We start from the raw sequence: 20098 nt of genomic DNA, 5'->3' as shown, positions 1-20098 counted from the left end.
CTGTACTGCTATCTTTAGAACCACAATAACAAAACTCTATAGTATTTCCATTTACAAAGAGGTCAAGGGGCTTGCCCAAGGTCATAAGCAGTACTCAAACATTTGTCTTCCTCTTTACTTAAAACTTATTTCTCGGTTTCAGTTCCAAATACTTTACAATGTTTACTAAGAATACATTTTAAAAAAAATAAATTTATTTATTTAGTTTTGGCTGCGTTGGGTCTTTGTTGCTGCATGCGGGCTTTCTCTAGTTGCAGCCAGCGGTGGTTACTCTTTGTTGCAGTGCGCAGGCTTCTCATTGCAGTGGCTTCTCTTGTTGCAGAGCACGAGAGCACGGGCTCTAGGTGCGTGGACTTCAGTAGTTGTGGCTCGCAGGCTCAGTAGTTGTGTCTCACAGGCTTCAGTAGTTGAGGCACGCAGGCTGCAGTTGTGGCACACAGGCTTAGTTGCTCTGCAGCATGTGGGATCTTCCCGGACCAGGGCTTGAACCCATGTCCCCTGCATTGGCAGGTGGATTCTTAACCACTGCGCCACCAGGGAAGCCCTACTAAGAATACATTTTTTATTCAGTTTCTTCAATTCACGTGAACCTTGAGCAGTAAAGTTAAAACACCCATTTCAATGATATCCCCATTTTATCTATTTTGATAACTTGCCAGGATTTTATAATATTGCTCTGAGGCCCACATAAAGCAAAATTCTATAGTCCATTCCTTTAAAGAAACACTTTGGTTATCACTTTGGAAAACCAACTTTAAGCCTCTGACAAATACGAAATAAGTAATGTTCTATTTAAAAAGGGAAGGCGGGGGACTTCCCTGTTGGCACAGTGGTTAAGAATCCACCTGCCAATGCAGGGAACACGGGTTCAATCCCTGGTCCGGGAAGATCCCACCTGTCGCAGAGCAACTAAGCCCGTGCGCCACAACTACTGAGCCTGTGCTCTAGAGCCCATGAGCCACAACTACTGAAGCCCATGCGCCTCAAGCCGGTGCTCCGCAACAAAAGAAGCCACCACAATGAGAAGCCCGTACACTGCAACAAAGAGTAGCCCCCGTTCGATGCAACTAGAGAAAGCCCGCCTGCAGCAACAAAGACCCAATGCAGCCAAAAGTAAATAAATAAATAAATTTTAAAAAATAGAAGGGGAAGGGGCTGTATTCCTCGAAAATGTCAATGTCATAGAGACCAAAAAAAAAAAAAGGCTATGAAAAAGAAGGATAAAGAGACATGACAGCTGAATGTAATATCTGATGCCAGACTGGATTTTGCATTGGAGGGGAAAAATGTTATAATTGACTTTTTAGGCTAACTGACAAAAATGGAATACAGAGACAGCAGATTAAAGTATTGTATCAATGTAAATTTATGAAGTTGGTAACTGCATTGTAGTTATGTAGGAGAATATCCCTATTCTTTTCTTTCTTAAAATTTTTTTTAATGTTTCTTAAGACTCTTTTAATGAATATCCCTATTCTTAACAAATATACACAAGTATTTAGGAGTAAAGAGCCATGATGTGGGTGAACTGCAAATGGTTCAGAAAAAATTGTGTGTATAGAGAGAGAGAAAGAGAGATTAATAAAGCAAATGGTATAAAATGTAAATAGGTGAATCTGGGTAAAGAATAGATGGGTATTCTTTTTCTTATTTTTATTTTTCAACTTCTTATAAATGTGAAATTATATCTAAACAAAAAGTTTAAAACATCTGCAGATAAAGCCCAATGCTTGAGTTCTATGAAAGCATGTGTCTATAAGAGCAGTTCTCAAACTTTTTGGTCTCAGAATCTCTCTATGCTCTAAACAATTCCTGAGAACCTTAAAGACTTTTTAATATGGATTATTTTAAATAATTTACATTTTCAAATATGAACAAAAAATTTAATGAGTGTCATTGTTTTACATTTTTGCAAATCTCATTAATGTCTAGTGTAATAGAAGATAGTTAGATTTTCCTATCTGCTTCTGCATTCAATCTGTTGTGTCATCATATGCCATGCAGCCTTTGGAAAACCCTACTGGATACAAACGGAATGGGAGTGAAAAAAATGGGGGTTTGACTCCTCCTGGCCTCATGACACCACCTCGCAGTTTGAAAACAAAAGATCTACACCATTATACTACTATAATGTAGTATATTACAGCTATAATTTATTTTAAAATACCTTACATAGACATCCTCATGTAAAGTAATCAGATGAGTTTTAAAACTATACCTTAGGTCTCTAAGAAAGAAACACCCTTCAGGGATGATAAATCAAAGGCCGTACTCCAGAGGTGGCTTCTAATACTGCTTTTGCTATCTTTATTTCTAATCAAACAGAGGCCTTGTAATTAGCAAGATGAATGTTAGAAATGGGTTCTTATTGGTAAATTAGTGATGTTTGGAACATACAGACTGAATAAAAACATTTGGAGATAATCCATACCCTTCCATTAACAGGACATATAAATCTGGAGTCACCCTTTGGCGTGGAACCAAAAAGGTCCTGGGTCCACCAAAAAGGTCCTGGGTCTAGTCAAGATTTTGGAGGATTCTGGTGCAGAACACTAAAAGATTCGCATTACAATTTTCAAGACCAGAAATCTTTCACATAAAGAGTGCCTGGAGCACTGAAAAAGACAGAACTGAGACTTCATCAAACTTACAGAACTGGTTATATGACTTACTTGTGTGCATTCTTGCTTGCCAACGTCTACATGCGGCAAATGAGACTTGCTTTCACTGTTCCCTGGTAGCAAGGTTGTGACAAAGGCAATCTATAGCCATCACCTAACTTATCGGTGACTCCCCGATATACTCTAAAAAGAACTTAATAGCCATTCTTAACTGAACTGGCTTAAATCAGTTTGCAACAGATATCTAAAACCTGGTCCCCTGGGCTCCAGTACTCCATTTCTTGATACAAGATCTGAATAAGGCAAGTAAAAGGCAAGTTTCTGAGGCACCAAAGAAGGAAAAACAAGATTCCTATTTCATGTCTGCCCTGGAAGGTACTCAGTTTAACCAACCACTAACAACCACTGAGAGAAGTAACATTTAACCAAAGAAGGGTGGGCCTACCTGTCAGAAAAATAAAGTTGTCAATGAAAATTTCATACCTATACTTCCAAACTGGGTACCATATTTCACACAAAAAGCTACTACTTTCAGAAAATATGAATTTATTTGTAAAGATGATGAAAAAGGATTGGCTAATTTCTACCAGTTAGGACCTTTAAAAAATTTATAAGGAATTCTAGGTTCAGTCAAGATGGAGTAAATATACCCCACCCTATCTTTCTTATTGAATGCACCTAAACAACCTTGGACAGAAAGCATGGAACAATTACCTAAGGACTGAAAAATAATGGTAGTAGGCATTGGGGAAGGACATCAGAACACAAAACCCACCAAATTGGTAATGAATTTTGTTTTTGTTTTTCCTCCCATATCTCTTGGCCTGGAATCAAAAGCAATCTGAAACCTGGAACTGCCTCCTGGGTACAGAGAGAAAGAGCTCTAAGAAAAGCCCTCTATTTCTAGAAAGGGGGCCCCAACAGATCAGAGTGAATAGGGGATATCTCATTTTTTGGTGTATTTTTTCCACACTCTCTTGTCCCAGCTCCTAAGGAATTCTGCAGTGGCAGCAGCAGTGACAGCAGTGGTGACTGGGCAAGCATATAAAACTCCAAGGGAGGGGAACCCTTCTCTCTGACTAGAGGAACTGAGGTCCCAAGAGCTTAGGAAGAATTCCTGTTGCATTTTACTCTCTATCCTGTTGCCAATTACCCTCAGAGACAGACACAGTCATGGGAAGCACATGGCAGAACACGGAAACTAAAACTCTTGCTTTCTAGCCAGATGACCAAAAAAGGGAGTCCCTAAGGGCCAGAATGTGTTGGGGAGATCTCTTTAAAAAAGAGGGAGCTCAAAAAACAATCCCATTAAGTTGTACATGAATTCGTGGGCTTATCCATGAACTATGCATGGATCTGACACTAAACAGCAGAAGGTGGGTGGGAACTTCCAGGCTGAACCTAACTGGGTTGACTGTTTGCTATAACATCATCATCATCAACAACACAAGTCCATATTCTCCCCAGGATTTAAACTAGATCCAGGGTCATATAACATAACATACAAAACGTCCAGGATACAATCCAGCATTTATCGACATTTAAAGAACCAAGAAAATCTCATATCTCATATGGGAAAAGAAGACAATCAAAGACAGCCACTCCGTGATGATACAGATGTTTAAATTATTAGACAAAGACTTTAAAGCAGCCATTACAACCATACTCCACTAAGTAAGGACAAACACTCTTAAAATGACTGGAAAAATAGAAAGCCACAAGCAAAACCAAAAGGAAATTTTAAAATGAAAAAGTATAATAACCAAAATTAAAGATTCACTGGGTGGGCTCAACAGGAGGACAGAGATGATAGAGGAAAAAGTGAACTCGGAAAAAAAAAAAGTGAACTCGAAGACCAATTAACAGAAATTATCCAATCTGAAAAACAGAAAAAAGATGGAAAAAATAAATAAACAGAGTCTCAGGGACCTGTGGGGTAGTATCAAACCTCTGATATTTGTGTCATCAAAGTCGCAGAAAGAGAGGAAATAGTGTTGGACAGAAAACATATTTGAAGAAACAACAGCTGAAAATTCCCTAAATTTGGCAAAAGACAGACACAGATTCAAGAAGATCGGCAAACCCCAAAGAAAATAAACACAAAGAAATTCACACTACAATAAAACTGCTGAAATCTAAAGACAAGACAAATGTTGAAAGTAGCCAGACAAGAACAATACATTTACATTTGGGGGAGCAACAGTCCGAATCACTATAGATTTCTCATCAGAAACCATATAGACCAGAGGGGAGTGGAACATTTTTCAAGTGTTCAAAGAAAATAACTATTAATCCAAAATTCTATATATAGTGAAAATATTTTTTAAGAATAAAAGCAAAATAAAATTTGCAGTTGAAGGAAAACAGAGAATTTGCTGCCAGAAGTTCTGCTCTAAAGAAATACTTAAAGCAAATTCTTCATGTGGAAGGGAAATGTTACCAGAGGAACTTCAGACTTCAAAAAGGAACAAACGGTAACAGAAAGGGTAATGATAAGAGTATTTTTTTTCTCCTCTTAAGTTCTTTAAAATATGTGTGACATTTGAAAGGAAGTTTTCAGTGTTTGTAGATGTAATACATAGGACAAGTACAACATAAGGTGAGAGGTAACGGATGCTATATGTGGGATGGTTTTAACAGTTCTCTTGAAGTGGTAAAATATTATTTCTGAGTACACTGTAAAGAGCCAAGCATATATACTGTAATCTCTAGAGTAACCATTAAAAAAACTATACAGAGATATCTCTAAAAATTCAATAGAAAATTTAAAAAATACGAATTCAAATAATCTAAAAGGCAAAAAAGAGAACAGAATAAAAACAGAGGAAGTAAAAACAATTATTAAAGTGACAAATCCAAACATAACAATTATATTAAGTGTAAATAGTCTAAATATACTGATTAAAAGACAGAGAATGTGAAAATGGATTAAAACCCAAGACCCATAGATTTGCTATCTCCAAGAAACCCACTTTAAATATAACGATATAAGTAGGTTAAAAGTAGAAAATGGGGGCTTCCCTGGTGGTGCAGTGGTTGGGAGTCCGCCTGCCGATGCAGGGGACACGGGTTCGTTCCCCGGTCCGGGAGGATCCCACATGCCGCGGAGCGGCTGGGCCCGTGAGCCATGGCCGCTGAGCCTGCGTGTCCGGAGCCTGTGCTCCGCAACGGGAGAGGCCACAACAGTGAGAGGCCCGCGTACCACAAAAAAAAAAAAGTAGAAAATGATGGCTTCCCTGGTAGTGCAGCGGTTAAGAATCTGCCTACCAATGCAGCGGACACGGGTTCAAGCTCTGGTCCGGGAAGACCCCACATGCCACGGAGCAACTAAGCCTGTGCGCCACAACTACTAAGCCCGTGTGCCACAACCACTGAAGCCTATGCGCCTAGAGCCCATGCTCCACAACAAGAGAAGCCACCACAATGAGAAGCCTGCGCACTGCAACGAAGAGTAGCCCCAACTCGCTGCAACCAGAGAAAGCCCACGCCCAGCAACAAAGACCCAACTCAGCCATAAATAAATAAATAAATAAAAAGTAGAAAATGACATACCATGTAAACACTAATAAAAAGCTGCAGTAGTTGTATTCACATTGGACAAAGTAGACTGTGGAGCAAGGAAAATTACCAGGAATAAAAAGGGTCATTACATAATGATAAGTGAGTTAATTCATTAAGAAGACATAACAATCCTGGGACTTCCCTGGTGGCCCAGTGGGTAAGACTCTGTGCTCCCAATGCAGGGGACCCGGGTTCGATCCCTGATCAGGGAACTAGATCCCGCAGGCATGCTGCAACTAAGAGTTTGCCTGCTGCAACGAGGATCTCATGTGCCGCAAGTAAGACCCGGCACAGCCAAAATAAATGAATAAATAAATATTAAATTAAAAAAAAAAAGACATAATCCCAAATGTGTAAGCATCCACCTAATAAAAGAGCCTCAAAGTAAATGGAGCAAAACCTAACAGAACTGAAAGGAGAAATAAACTCACGATTACAACTAGAAATTTCAACACTCCTCTCTAGGTAATCAATAAAATAAGACAGGAAATCAGCCAGGATATAGACGAACTGAACAACACTATTAGCCAACGTTATCTAAATGACATTTACAGAACACTCTACACAAAACCAGCACAATATATATTCTTTTCAAGTGTACCTGGGAAATTCACCAAAATAGAACATATCAAACCTTAATAAATTTTAAAAAGCTGAGATCATACGAAGTATGTTCCCTGACCATAATGCAATTAAACTAGAAATCATTATTAGAAAGACAACTGCAAAATATCCAAGTATTTAGAAAGTAAAACTTCTAAATAATTCATGAGTCAAAGACTAAGCTGCAAGGGAAATTAGAAAATATTTTGAACTGAAAGAGAATGAGCAATATATCAAAATTTGTGCGGTACACAAAATTTGTGGGGTCCTTCACAGAGGTAAATTTATAGCATTAAATACTAATACTTGACAAGAAAGGTCACAAGTCAACAATCCAAGTTTCTGCTTTAAGAAACTAGAAAAAGAGCAAAATAAAGCCAAAGCAAGCATCAGAAAAAAAGAGCAGAAATCAATGAAATTGAAAACAGAAAACAAAACAAAAAAATCAATGAAACGAAAATCTGGTTCTTTGAAATGACAGTAAAATTAATAAACATCTAGCCAAACTGGCCAAAGAAAAACAGACAACAGGCACAAATTATCAATATGAGGAATAAAGGCAATACCACTATAGATCCCACAGACACAAAATTAAGGAATGATGTTGTTTGACAACTTAGATTAAATGGACCAATTGCTTAAAAGCTACCAACTACCAAAACTCACTGAAGGAGAAATAACAACATGAAGAGTTCTATAACTATACTCAAATAATTTAAAGACACTTCCTCTTTTAATATATATTTGCATTCATTTGGTGGCTTTACAATTCAAAAGTCTAATTCACATGTTTGCTAAAAAATATACAAATTTCCACTGATAGTAACGCAAAAGAACATACACTGTGTTGTATTCAACTCAATTTTTATCAGTACTTCTTGATATCTCATTCATGTGGATAGTATGTCCACTCTTCAAGGATCTCTGCTCATCAAAGTAAATCAAACATATTACTTTATATTGATATTTATATCAAGTGAATTATTAACTATAGCAGAAGAGTATTACTTGAATAAGTACTCAATGACATACATACTAATGTTTAAATCCTGCAAAGCAGGACACCTCATTTCAAACAACTGAGGTGATCCTTAAAAGCTGTGTAAAAATCAAGTATCTATTACTTACATAATATACTGAAAAGTACTGAAAAGTGCTAGAGAAGCAGTATACATGAGACTGAACCAAATGAAATTGCCAATTATCAACTGGTTCAACCTAGAACAATGTAAGTAAGCATTCCTTGTTTCCTATATGATTCAGTGTTCTCAAGAGTTCTGGTCACTTCTACCAGAAAGGTTATTATAGCGTTGGGGACCGAAGTTCATTTTACATTTACCAAACGTATCCTGGAGATGTTTCATGACGAAAGTCATTTGCAAAACTAGGATATGAACATATATACGAGGAAAGGAGTACTGTACTTTACGTAGCTAGAGAACCTTTGTTTGACCTCCACTTTCCAGGAGTCCGCTATTATTAACTCTTAAAAAAAAAAATAAGCCCTGTTATTCAAAACGTGGAATCAGGGCTTCCCCGGTGGCGCAGTGGTTGAGAGTCCGCCCGCCGATGCGGGGGACGCGGGTTCGTGCCCCGGTCCGGGGGGATCCCACATGCCGCGGAGCGGCTGGGCCCGTGCGCCATGGCCGCTGAGCCTGCGCGTCCGGAGCCTGTGCTCCGCAACGGGAGAGGCCACAACAGTGAGAGGCCCGCGTACCGCAAAAAAAACACGTGGATTCACTATAGAGTAAGGATTAAGATCCACAAGGCTCAAGTATGAAAAAGAGAGAATGCAACAAAATTACTAAGATCACATCATTCCTCTGCTCAAAACCCTTCAATATCTTATCTCACTGAATCGAAGTTCTCACTATGGCCTTTACCCATTTCCTGCTACTCACCTGCCTCCTTTACTCCAGCCCCCGTCGGCTTTTCTTGCTGTTCCTAAAACTTGCAGGTACACTCTTCTCCTCAGGGCCTTTGTACTAACTACTCCCTCTACCAGGAATGCTCTTCTCAAAGATATCCACACAACTCACCTCCTCATCTCCTTCGGGTCTGCTTAAATGTCATCTTCTCAAAATCGCCTTTTCTGACCGACCTATTAAAACAGTATCCCTAGGGACTTCTCTGGTGGCGCTCCCAATGCAGGGGGCCGGGGTTCAATCCCTGGTCCGGGAACTAGATCCCCCATGCATGCCACAACTAAGAAGCCCACCTGCTGCAACTAAGATCTGATACAACCAAATAAATAAGTAAATAAAATAAATAAAACAGTATCCCTACTACAAGACAAAAAAAATTTTTTTTGGTTTATTGTCTGCCTTTCTCCGATAGAATATAAACTACAAGGAAGAGAGGCCTTTGTTTAATGCATTGCTAGATCCTCAGAGTCTAGAACAGCAGCACCTAGAATCTGCTGAACAAGATTGGCACAAAGACTGTATATATGCCTCCAATTAAAACTTCCCTCACAGATACTAAAAAAGAGGTAAGAAAACAGTTTGGAACCCCGCGCGCTCTGTAACTTAGAACGAAACAACTACCCTCTAGAAGAAAATATTTTATTTTCAACAAAATATACTAACGAATGGCTGGATTCCCTAAAAACAAAACATTAATGCTAAGCGCACACATGCTGCAAGTCTGTTGGTACTGAATGCTTTGGTTTATCACCCAAGACTTGTGCTAAGTCATTTTCCTACGAACCAAGAAATTCTGGCTAAAGATACTTAAGGAAAAATAAAAGCGGAGTTAACCTATTAATGCTGTACAAGGATTAGGAAATACAGGATATACGAATCCAAAGCTCACAGTACAGAGTGAGAGACCAGAAATCGAAATTGGGAGTGTTTGCCCCCTAGAGACACTGAGAGAGACAAAGTCCACAAAGGACTGCACCCCTTTTCTTGGCGCTAGGCATGGCATGAACACTCATTCCGGGGGTGCAGGGGGGCATGGAGTTTGGGACTGTGAGGCCTGTTTAGGATTGGAGTGGTGTATCCGGGCCACTCTCCTCTGCACAGACTTTCGCTCAAGAGAAAAGAGAGTGCCGACTGCGCCTACCAGCTCCCAAAAAGGCTTGGGGGAGGGGTGATGAAGGTAGACCCCTCCCCTTCCCCAAGGCAAGCCCAGGGCCCGCAGGGCTACCCAGTGTCCCGGCTCACCCGGCTCCCGGTTGATCTCGATGTCGAAGTGACACTGCGGCCGGTCCTGCGCCCCCATCGCGACCGAGGCGGCGGCAAGAGCTGGGAGAGACGGGGAGGAAAGCGGTCAGGGCGCGGGGCTAGGGCGGAGCCCGCGCCTCAGTTACCTCCCGCTGGCCTGGTGCGACAGCGCCCGAGGCCGAGACCAGCTCCCTCCCACCCCAGGCCTCCCGGCCCCCATGGAGCGCGCACACACATGCAGACTAGCTCTTCACCTGGCTGGCCTCCAGCCTGAGCTGCTCCCCGTGAGCAGAGAAAAAACCGCTGCCACCACGGCCGAATCCCAACGCCACTAACAGACCACCACCCCCGCCCCCTGGCCCGGCCTCCCAGTGCCACGCTAAACCCCGCGAGAGTCGGGACAAATACCGCGAGAGTACGGTCTCGAAGGCGGTGGGTAACCGAAGGGGGTGCGCTTACGTGGGCGTGCCTTGGAGCTCGAAGAGCCTCCAGCCCCGGCGCTCCTATTCCTGAGCTGGCCCTGTTTTGCCCCGCCCCTTTCCCCCCGTGTACGTTGGAATCAGTCGCCCAATCTGGGAGACCCGGACGCGCCTGTGCTCTCTACGTTCTGTGGTCCTTTCTCAAGGGCTGTGTTTACGTATTTGCAGATACCGCGAGGCTTCCCTGTTTACGAATCTGTGAAACAGTTGGGAGAATAAGGTGGTTGAGGTTTGGTAGAGCGACAGAGCTTTGGTTTTCTTTTTCTCAAGGAGTAGTTATGGCACTATCCCGTTAGACCATTTGTCTCACTTCAAAGGCCTATAGGCTGAACTGTGCGTTCGTCCGCGCTTTGGGGCCAGCGTCACTGGTATAGTTGTGTTCAAAGCCACTCTCCCTCTTTTGTGAAGTGTCAGTTCAAGACCTTTGCCCTTATTTTAATCGCGTTCTTCGTCTTATAGAATGCAAGGGTTCTGGATACTAACATGTTGTTAGATGATATATGTATGTTCTGAATACAACTCTCTTGTTAGGTTTATGTAAGTGCGAATATTTTCTCCCAATCTGCATCTTGTCTTTTGTTTTGAAAGTGGCTTGTGCAAAGCAGTTTTTAGTTTTTGATTAAATCACTTGATCAATTTTTTCTTTTATGGCTTGTGCTTCTTTGTGTAGGAAATCTCTGCCTACCCCAAGCTCGAGAAGGTTTTCTCCTATGTTTTCTTTTAGAAGTTTTGTAGCCCCATCTTACACCATAGGTGTAAGTCTATGATCTATTAGAATTTGTGGATGTGGGGTCAGGTAGAAGTTGAGGTTCATTTCTTTTCCCCGTAGGTCTATACAGTAGTTCCACCACTATTTGTTGAAAAGACTTTTATCCATTGAATTACCTTGGCTTTGTGACCACATATGTGCGATTCTATTTCTGGACTCTATTTGTTACACTGATATATCTTTAGGCTGGGGACACACTGTTGGGTTGTAGTTGTTGTTTTCCATTATTTTCTTAAAATTGTAAAATATACATAAAATTATTTTTTAACTGTTTTTAAGCTTACAGTTCAGAGGCTGTTAACTACATTCACATTGTTGTGCAACCATCACCACCATCTATCCATAAGACAATTTTCATCTTGTAAAACTAAAACTTTGGGGACTTCCCTGGTGGCGTGGTGGTTAAGAATCCGCCTGCCAATGCAGGGGACACAGGCTCGATCCCTGGTCCGGGAAGATCCCACATGCCGCGGAGCAACTAAGCCCGTGCACCACACCTACTGAGCCTACGCTCTAGAGCCTGCGAGCCACAACTACTGAGCCTGCATGCCGCAACTCCTGAAGCCCGTGTGCCACAATTACTGGAGCTTGAGCACCTAGAGTCCGTGCTCCACAAGAGCAGCCACCGCAATGAGAAGCTGGCACACCGCAACGAAGAGTAGCCCCCGCTTGCGGCAACTAGAGAAAGCCCACGTGCAGCAACGAAGACCCAAAGCAGCCAAAAATAAATAAATAAATAAAAATTTAAAAAAAAAACTAAACTAAAACTTGGTACCAATTAAACAATAACTCCTCATTTTCCCCTCTACCCAGGATCTTGTAGCCACTCTCTACTTTGTTTGTTTTTGTTTTACTTTATTGTGGTAAGAACACAACATGAGATCCACCCTCTTTTTTAAAAATTTTTTGGCCATGTCATGCAGCATGTGGGATCTTAGTTCCCCAACCAGGGATCGAACCCACACCCTGTGCAGTGGACGTGCAGAGTCTTAACCACTAGATGGCCAGGTAAGTCCCGAGATCCACCCTCTTTAACAGATTTTTAAGTGTTCAAGCTGTCTAATAAAGGGGGGCAGCTGCCATCCCACTCCAGCTGATGGTTGCCACATGGATCTGTAACCCAGCATTGCTAGAAAGCCAGGCTTTTATAGGAAATCCTCTTGTCTTTTAAATATTAGCAACTAATTCAAAACTAAATACATTGCACAGCACCCACCATATCTGCTGATCAGATTAGGCCCATGAACAGCCTACTTGGCATGGAGTATGAGCACAAACCACATGAACAGTAGAGGAGGGAGGAGACCAATGATGAGTTAGAACCCTACAGATGGCAGAACGGGTGGGGGAGCAGGCTCCCTTCCAGACTTGAGAAGGCCTAGAAAGGGCCAGAGCCTTCAGCTAACACACAAAGCTAACACCCTTGGTTGGTTACCACGTGCCCAGCTCTCAACTGCATTATCTCCATCTCACAACATCAGGAGGCGGATACTACTTTCATTATCCCCATTTTAGAGCTGAGGAAACAGAGCTTTCAGAGGTTGTGTTAGATCTGGGACTCAACATGAGGTCTCTCTTCACTGTTTACATGTTACAGCCTCCCTGGGTTGCAACCCTTGACTCCAACAAAAGGTTTTAATTTGGGGTTCACAAGAATCTCTTTGCCTCATTTAACAGATAAGTCTCAAAGAGGGAAAGTTCTTTATAGAACAAAGCTAATAGAGGCAAAAAGAACAATAAAATAGAAAATCACCATTATGTAATCCCTGAGGAAGTAACAGATCAAAGCTGGGTAGATCATAATTTAAGTGAAAGGCTATCAGGAACTTGATAATAAATCAGATTAGGTTATTTCCTGATGTGATGTGAAAGCAAGCACTTCCTATGATGTATTCTTGCCAAAAATATTAGAACCTGAGTCTGAATGAGCCTCTACCAGTTTATAGGAAAAGTGGGCGATTAGTGGGACAGATATAATGACACCACAGGGATACAACAGAAATGTGAAAAATTTTAGGGCAAATGAGCTAGTTTTTCCAACAAATGGCAAAGAAAAGAAAAGGGAACTGTTAAGTATTTTTAGAGACTTAAGGGACATCAACAAAATGCAGGGTGTAAATCTTGTTTGGATCCTGATTCAGACACATCAACAAAAACACATTTTGTGGGAACAAAAGAAAATTGAACATCGTGGAATTCAGGGCATGCTACTCCAAAATATGGTACCTTGGCATATTGAATATTTCAAGCTGAAGGAATCTGAGAAATGGCAGATGCCGGAAGGACTCTCAGACCTTCTCCCATGAAAGAGGTCATGAGACCTTCATATTAGAAGTGTCCTCCCTACATCCAGAGGGACACAGATTTTGAACCAAAAGGCCTTACTAAGTTCCCTCCAGTTTACTACACCTAGCTCATAACCTTATGTCCTATCACATTTTTCCATGACTTTCTACTTTTCATCAAACTTACTATAAAAATGCTCAGGTTTAACTGCTTCTTTGGGTCTTCATTTCCTTATGAAGGCTCCCATGTCATATAAAACTTATATTAAATAAATTTGTATGCTTTTATTAATCTGTCTTTTGTTATAGAGGCCTAGCCAAGAACCTTAAAAGGATAGAAAGAAAAAGATATTCTTCCTCCCCTATCACATCTTCTATTAGATGATGTTAGAGAATAATTAAGAATAACTATTAATTGTGTTAGCAATGATAATGGTGTTGTTACATATATTTTTAAGTCTTTACACTTTTTCTCAAAAACCAAATGGAAGACTTATTACATGAAAATTTCTATACCTCATCAGTTTTTTGTGGAAAGGCAAGCTTTATTTCAAAGCAACCTGAAAAGAGCAGTCAGGGGGTCCACAACCACAAACTGGTAGGAGGGCACACACAGTTACATGTCCATTGGCAGGGTCTCAGTCGGGAGTCTCGCCCAATACCTGCTCAGTTTCCTCTTCAGGTTGAAACTGAAAAGGTAGACTCGAAGATGCCCCTGATGTCCGAACACACTTATTTCAGGAAGGAGGACACCTGGAGTCAACTTAATTGAGCGAATCCGCTTAATTATTAAAATAAATATTCTCTCTGAGAATATGGTTAATTTAGTAGCTTACTTTGCATTTTCACATTTTTAAAAGAGCTACAGAGGTTCCATTCACCTTCAAAGCAGGTGAGTTGGTAAGAATCCTGCCTCCATTTCCTAGGAAATAGATTACATTTGATTACTCCTCACAACAGCCAACTGGAAGATTATTCCATTGCTTTTGAAGCACTGGTTGGGTTGGCGTCTGCGATGGTGGCCAAATAAATGAGATTTCTGTGTAACACATGCTGGTACCTATGGGTAAAAAACAGGTAAAAATTAGACGTTTGCTTTTACTGAACATGAACAAAAAACTGGAAAAGAATTTATCCACCCTAGTGAATGGCTCATCCACTGACTGGATCACTCAGTGTTGTCAACCTTCTTATTTAACATATTGAAGGAAAATACATCCAGAATCTTACCTGTTCTCACTTCTCACTTCTATAGCTACCTCTCTAGGCCAAGCCACTATCACTTCTTGCTTGGACTGCTGGAGCAGTCTCCTAACCTGTCTCCCTGCTCTACCTTTGCACCCCTACTCTAATTATCCGCATAGCAGCCTGAGTGATCACTGTACAATTTAGGTCAAGACCATGTCATACCTCTGTTCAAAACCGTCCAAAGGCTCCCATCTCATTACGAGTAAAGCTGAGCCCTCATGGCCTATAAGGCCCTATATGATCAGGGCCTCTAATTACCCTCTCTGATCTCATCTCCTACCACTTTCCCTTTACTCACCGAGTTCTGGCCAGAGTGGCCTCCTTGCTATGACTTGGAGATATCCAGCACGCTCTAGCCTGGGGGCTTTTCCATCTGATACTCTCTCTGATTCACCTATCTGCATAGCTGCTCCCCCACCTAAGGCATCTACTCAAATGTCACATCAAAGATACCTGGTATAAAGTAGTGCTCTTCCCCCCACTTACCCTGCTTTATTCTTATTCGAAGTGCTTATTAGTATGTGCCTAATTATATGACTCTACAGTCTAGAAGGTAAGTTCCATGAAAGCAGAGCTGGTATCTGTTTTGGTACTGATTCCCCAGTGGCTGAAGCAGTGCCTGGTACTCAGTATTACTTATAAAATATCTTGAACAGGGAATTCCCTGGCAGTCCGGTGGTTAGGACTTGATGCTTCCGATGCAGGGGGCACGGTTTTGATCCCTGGTCGGGGAACTGAGATCCCGCATGCCACACAGCGCCGCCCCCCCAAAAAAAAATTTTTTTGAACGAACTTAAAGAAGGGACAAGACACTTCCATGATCAATGCACACTTACTATAATAGCGATTCTCAATCAGGGGGTAGAGCTCTCCACCTAGGAAGACAAATTAGGCTAGGGGGCAGGAAGCGTGGACGGTGCAGTGTGAAACGGTCCATTAGGAGATTTTGATAACTTTCTTACCCCATAGTTCGAGAATCACTGCACCAAATGGAGTGTTTTGCAACTATTTTCCATATAGAAAAATGAGAGTGTTTACTATAAACTGTACAAAAGCAAAGTACCAAATGCCAGTGTCCAATGTAAAGACTTACCCAAAGATGGATATCTCTACTATTCCACTGAGCTGTTCAGTGAGGGATTGTAGGTTACTTTTTTAGGGGGTGGGAAAAGCATGGCTTCGGTAACAATGAAATAAATTTTTTTGTTTCTGTAATAAATGGGGCATAATTCCTGGAACGACATTTAGAAGAGGTTGTTTTCTCTCATTTTGGCATACAGCTGGAGGGCACGTTAAATTACTGTGCCAAATTTACCTCTGTCTTAACCTGGAAATCTTTTATTGGTCTTTGCATGTGTTACAAGAAAAGTATGAGCCAGGGTTCCACGACCAGAAAGCAGCCACTGCTCTCATCATCTCCGGACACTAGTTTTCCGAGTGCTTTCCTCCCCATCCCTGTTGTCATCGGCTGACATGGCTTCACGTGAAGCAGTCTTTGTAATGAGCATAATTCAAGTTTTGAAGAGGGAGCCACGTCTGACTCCAAGCTTCACAGTGCACTGTCCGTATGGTCTTGGGCAGGTAACCTCTCTGAGCCTCATCTGCGATCAATCACTCAAGACTCCTAGTTCAGGTCAGCTGCTGTATTCCTATAGTGGCTTCCCCGCCAAACTCATTAGTCAGGGGAATAGGGAGGGGACTTACTGGACGCATTCATTCGCCCGGCCTTTGTTCTGATATTCCACAATACAGCGGATCAACTGATCATTCTCCTCGAGGAGCTGAAAGATCAAAGGGTCAGTGCAGCACGACATCAGGCCGGCGGGGACAACTGCCTCCTTCCCCGCCCCCGCCCCAATGCCGGGATTTCCAGCCCCTGCGCCTCTGCTGACTTCATTCCCATCTGACGGCAAATCACCCTACGCACACCAGTCTCAGCTGCTCACTCCAGGAAGCTTCCAGCACCCGTAGCACTTCGGGATCTCTGCTAAGATCGCTCTGCCCGCATTAGCGCTCACCCGCTGGATCGTCTCCTGATTGACTTCCGCCTTGCCTCTCAGCCAGTCCGGCACGAAGGCCACCGACATCCCGGGAAGCCAGGTTGGAAGGCTGCCTCACGCTTGCAGACCCCTGCGCGTCTAGACCAGAGCTGACCAGCAGCCCTAGACGCCCTACAGCCGCAGCAAGGACCCAAGATAAGTGGGCATACGCTCTCGACGTTGATTGGGTCCTCCCACCTAGCGGGCGGGGAACAGGCGGAACGTCATTTGTGATTGGGCGCGCAAGAGCGATTCTCAGCGTCCTCCTCCGACTCTGCCCCTGGGGCTTCGGTGCTGTTTGTGGATCTTTTGAGTTTGCGCAAGCTAGCCTCAGGGGCGGGGCCCGGCGTCAGCTCCTTGCCTTTTAGGCTTTGGGCCCTGCTTGTCTGCGGCAGCACCTTATCAAGGCTGGAACATGGATATCTGGCTCCAAATCCACACCTCTTTCAACACCACTCTGGTGCCTCCAGGCCTGCGTCTGGAGCCTGAACCCTGGGCATTGCCTTCTGCCAAGCCAAACCCTGCAGGGCCAAAGAAAACACCAGTCAGTGTCAGCTTTACCCTTTGCTGAGGGAGAAACTCGTCTATAGGCCTCTTTTACCTTTGGGCCCTTCTTTTTTTTTTTTTTTTTTTTAAATCAGATTTACAACCCTAAAAAGCACTATTATTTTCCCCAATTTACAGATGAGAAAACAGAGGTTAAGTTACTTGCCCAAGATCTCATAGCTACTAAGGGCAAAGTCAGTATCTGAACAGAAGCAGTCTGGCTTTAGAATTTTTGATCTCAACCACTGCCCTGCACAGCCTATGCACCATACTGCGGAGGTGGTTTGCTGCAAGATAAAGGGAGGAAGCTGGGCCAGCCTCTTGGGCCACCCTGTTACTGCTGGCAACCACTAAAACTCTGAATTGGTTGTCTTCTCTTTTGTCTAGTCCATCCATGGTAAACATGGGAGCAAGGTTGGTTTTCTCTGTAGCAGAGAGTGAGAAGCAGCCACTTAATTTAGGAGGCAGATCTTGGAAGACTTTACTCCTCAAAAAGGGTATCAGGGCATTTCTGACTTCTAGAGCTTCATTTTCCTGAGTGGTGGCCCTGATCCAGAGCAGCCTCATCTGCTTTGCTGTGCTCTCCCTCCACAATTCCCTTATTCATCCCTCGGAGGAGGTTTCATCCCATTTAACAGAGGGCTAAGTGTGAGTGATAAATTAGCTGTGGATGTGTACAGTTTGAGGTGATGTCTAATGGAGATGTTGAAGTTTGTGGCTGGCTGTTTGGCTGGAACTCAGGGCCAAGGACTAGGCTGGTGATGTAAACTTTGAGAAGGATCACTTGTGGAAACTGGCATCATCCTTGAAGCTACTTTGTCACCCTTTCACATCCAATTCATTACCAAGTCCTGTTGATCTTGCTCCTATATTTCTCTGCAGCCTGCCCAGTTCTCTTCCTTTTTACCACTGTTCCTGCCTAAGCTCCAGCTTCATCCTCTCTTGCCCAGTCAACTGCACTGGCATCCCAGCTGGTCCTACCACAGTTTCCATGAGCCTTCTCCACTTTGATCTTAACATCAGCAGCCAAAGTGATTTTTACAAAATGCAAATCCAATCAGTTTTCCCCTGTCCCAAACTCTACCATGGCCTCCAAGAGCCTATATGGTCTTACCTCTTCTTCTCTTTCTAGTGGCTCTCACTCTACTCCTTTATTCTCCAAACTCTGAGTTTCAGCCAAAGCAGTCTTGAGGAAAAAAGCAGAGCTGGAGGAATCAGACTCTCTGACTTCAGACTATACTACAAAGCTACAGTAATCAAGACAATATGGTACTGGCACAAAAACAGAAATATAGATCAATGGAACAGGATAGAAAGCCCAGAGATAAACCCACACACCTATGGTCAACTAATCTATGACAAAGGAGGCAAGGATATACAATGGAGAAAAGACAGCCTCTTCAATAAGTGGTGCTGGGAAAACTGGACAGCTACATGTAGAAGAATGAAATTAGAACACTCCCTGACACCATACACAAAAGTAAACTCAAAATGGATTAGAGACCTAAATGTAAGACCGGACACTATAAAACTCTTAGAGGAAAACATAGGAAGAACACTCTGACATAAATCACAGAAAGATCTTTTTGATCCACCTCCTAGAGTAATAGAAATAAAAACAAAAATAAACAAATGGGACCTAATGAAACTTCAAAGCTTTTGCAAAGCAAAGGAAACTACAGACAAAACGAAAAGACAACCCTCAGAATGGGAGAAAATATTTGCAAACGAATCAACGGACAAAGGATTAATCTCCAAAATATATAAACAGCTCATGCAGCTCAATATTAAAAAAACAAACAACCCAATCCAAAAATGGGCAGAAGACCTAAATAGACATTTCTCCAAAGAAGACACACAGATGGCCAAGAAGCACATGAAAAGCTGCTCAACGTCACTAATTATTAAAGAAATGCAAATCAAAACTACAATGAGGTATCACCTCACACCAGTTAGAATGGGCATCATCAGAAAATCTACAAACAACAAATGCTGGAGAGGGTGTGGAGAAAAGGGAACCCTCTTGCGCTGTTGGTGGGAATGTCAATTGATACAGCCACTATGGAGAACAGTATGGAGGTTCCTTAAAAAACTAAAAATAGAATTACCATATGACCCAGCAATTCCACTACTGGGCATATACCCAGAGAAAACCATAATTCAAAAAGACCCATGCACCCCAATGTTCACTGCAGCACTATTTATAATAGCCAGGTCATGGAAGCAACCTAAATGCCCATCGACAGACGAATGGATAAAGAAGATGTGGTACATATATACAATGGAATATTACTCAGCCATAAAAAGGAACGAAACTGGCTCATTTGTAGAGACGTGGATGGATCTAGAGACTGTCATACAGAGTGAAGTAAGTCAGAAAGAGAAAAACAAATATCGTATATTAACGCATGTATGTGGAACCTAGAAAAATGGTACAGATGAACCTGTTTGCAGGGCAGAAATAGAGACACAGATGTAGAGAACAAACGTATGGACACCAAGGGGGGAAAGCAGTGGGGGAGGGGAGGGGTGGTGGTGTGATGAATTGGGCGATTGGGATTGACATGTATACACCGATGTGTATAAAACTGATGACTAATAAGAACCTGCTGTATAAAAAATAACTAAAATAAAATTTAAATGATAAAAAAATAAAAATAAACTCTGAGTTACTTCTCTTTCTTTCCTTTTTTTTTGGTGGGAAAATATACATAACACAAAACTTACCATTTTAACCATTTGTAAATGTACAGTTCTGTGACATTTAGTACAGTACACTG

The 20098-nt window shown here is 42.1% G+C and overlaps 2 protein-coding genes across 10 annotated transcripts in view; both read right to left on the bottom strand.

Moving 5' to 3' along the window:
- NKTR (natural killer cell triggering receptor) overlaps positions 1–10362 on the bottom strand; it is a 49186-nt gene extending 38824 nt beyond the window's left edge. For 5 of the 9 annotated variants that reach the window (XM_033402023.2, XM_033402024.2, XM_033402026.2 and 2 more), the window contains exons 1-2: positions 10207–10337; positions 9953–10033 (exon numbers count right to left, since the gene is read on the bottom strand). In XM_033402023.2, the coding sequence (XP_033257914.1) occupies positions 9953–10010 (58 nt within the window). In that variant the 5' untranslated portion in view covers positions 10011–10033; positions 10207–10337. Of the gene's footprint in view, positions 1–9952; positions 10034–10187 lie in introns of all 9 variants that reach the window. The other 4 variants (XM_033402032.2, XM_004277871.4, XM_033402034.2 and 1 more) reach the window with 3 other exon arrangements.
- Positions 10363–14005: 3643 nt separating this feature from the next.
- SS18L2 (SS18 like 2) lies at positions 14006–17195 on the bottom strand. The gene is made up of 3 exons (XM_004277876.4): positions 16752–17195; positions 16438–16514; positions 14006–14545 (listed from the first exon to the last, which is right to left on the bottom strand). Exons 1-3 carry the CDS (start codon positions 16818–16820, stop codon positions 14458–14460), a joined length of 234 nt encoding a protein of 77 aa, XP_004277924.1. The 5' UTR covers positions 16821–17195; the 3' UTR covers positions 14006–14457.
- Between the last annotated feature and the right edge of the window lie 2903 nt (positions 17196–20098).

The sequence above is a fragment of the Orcinus orca genome, chromosome 10 (assembly GCF_937001465.1).
Source record: "Orcinus orca chromosome 10, mOrcOrc1.1, whole genome shotgun sequence".
NCBI classification, from domain to species: domain Eukaryota; kingdom Metazoa; phylum Chordata; class Mammalia; order Artiodactyla; family Delphinidae; genus Orcinus; species Orcinus orca.
Note: the sequence above shows the minus strand (reverse complement) of the source record. Positions and strands in the feature narration are given on the sequence as shown.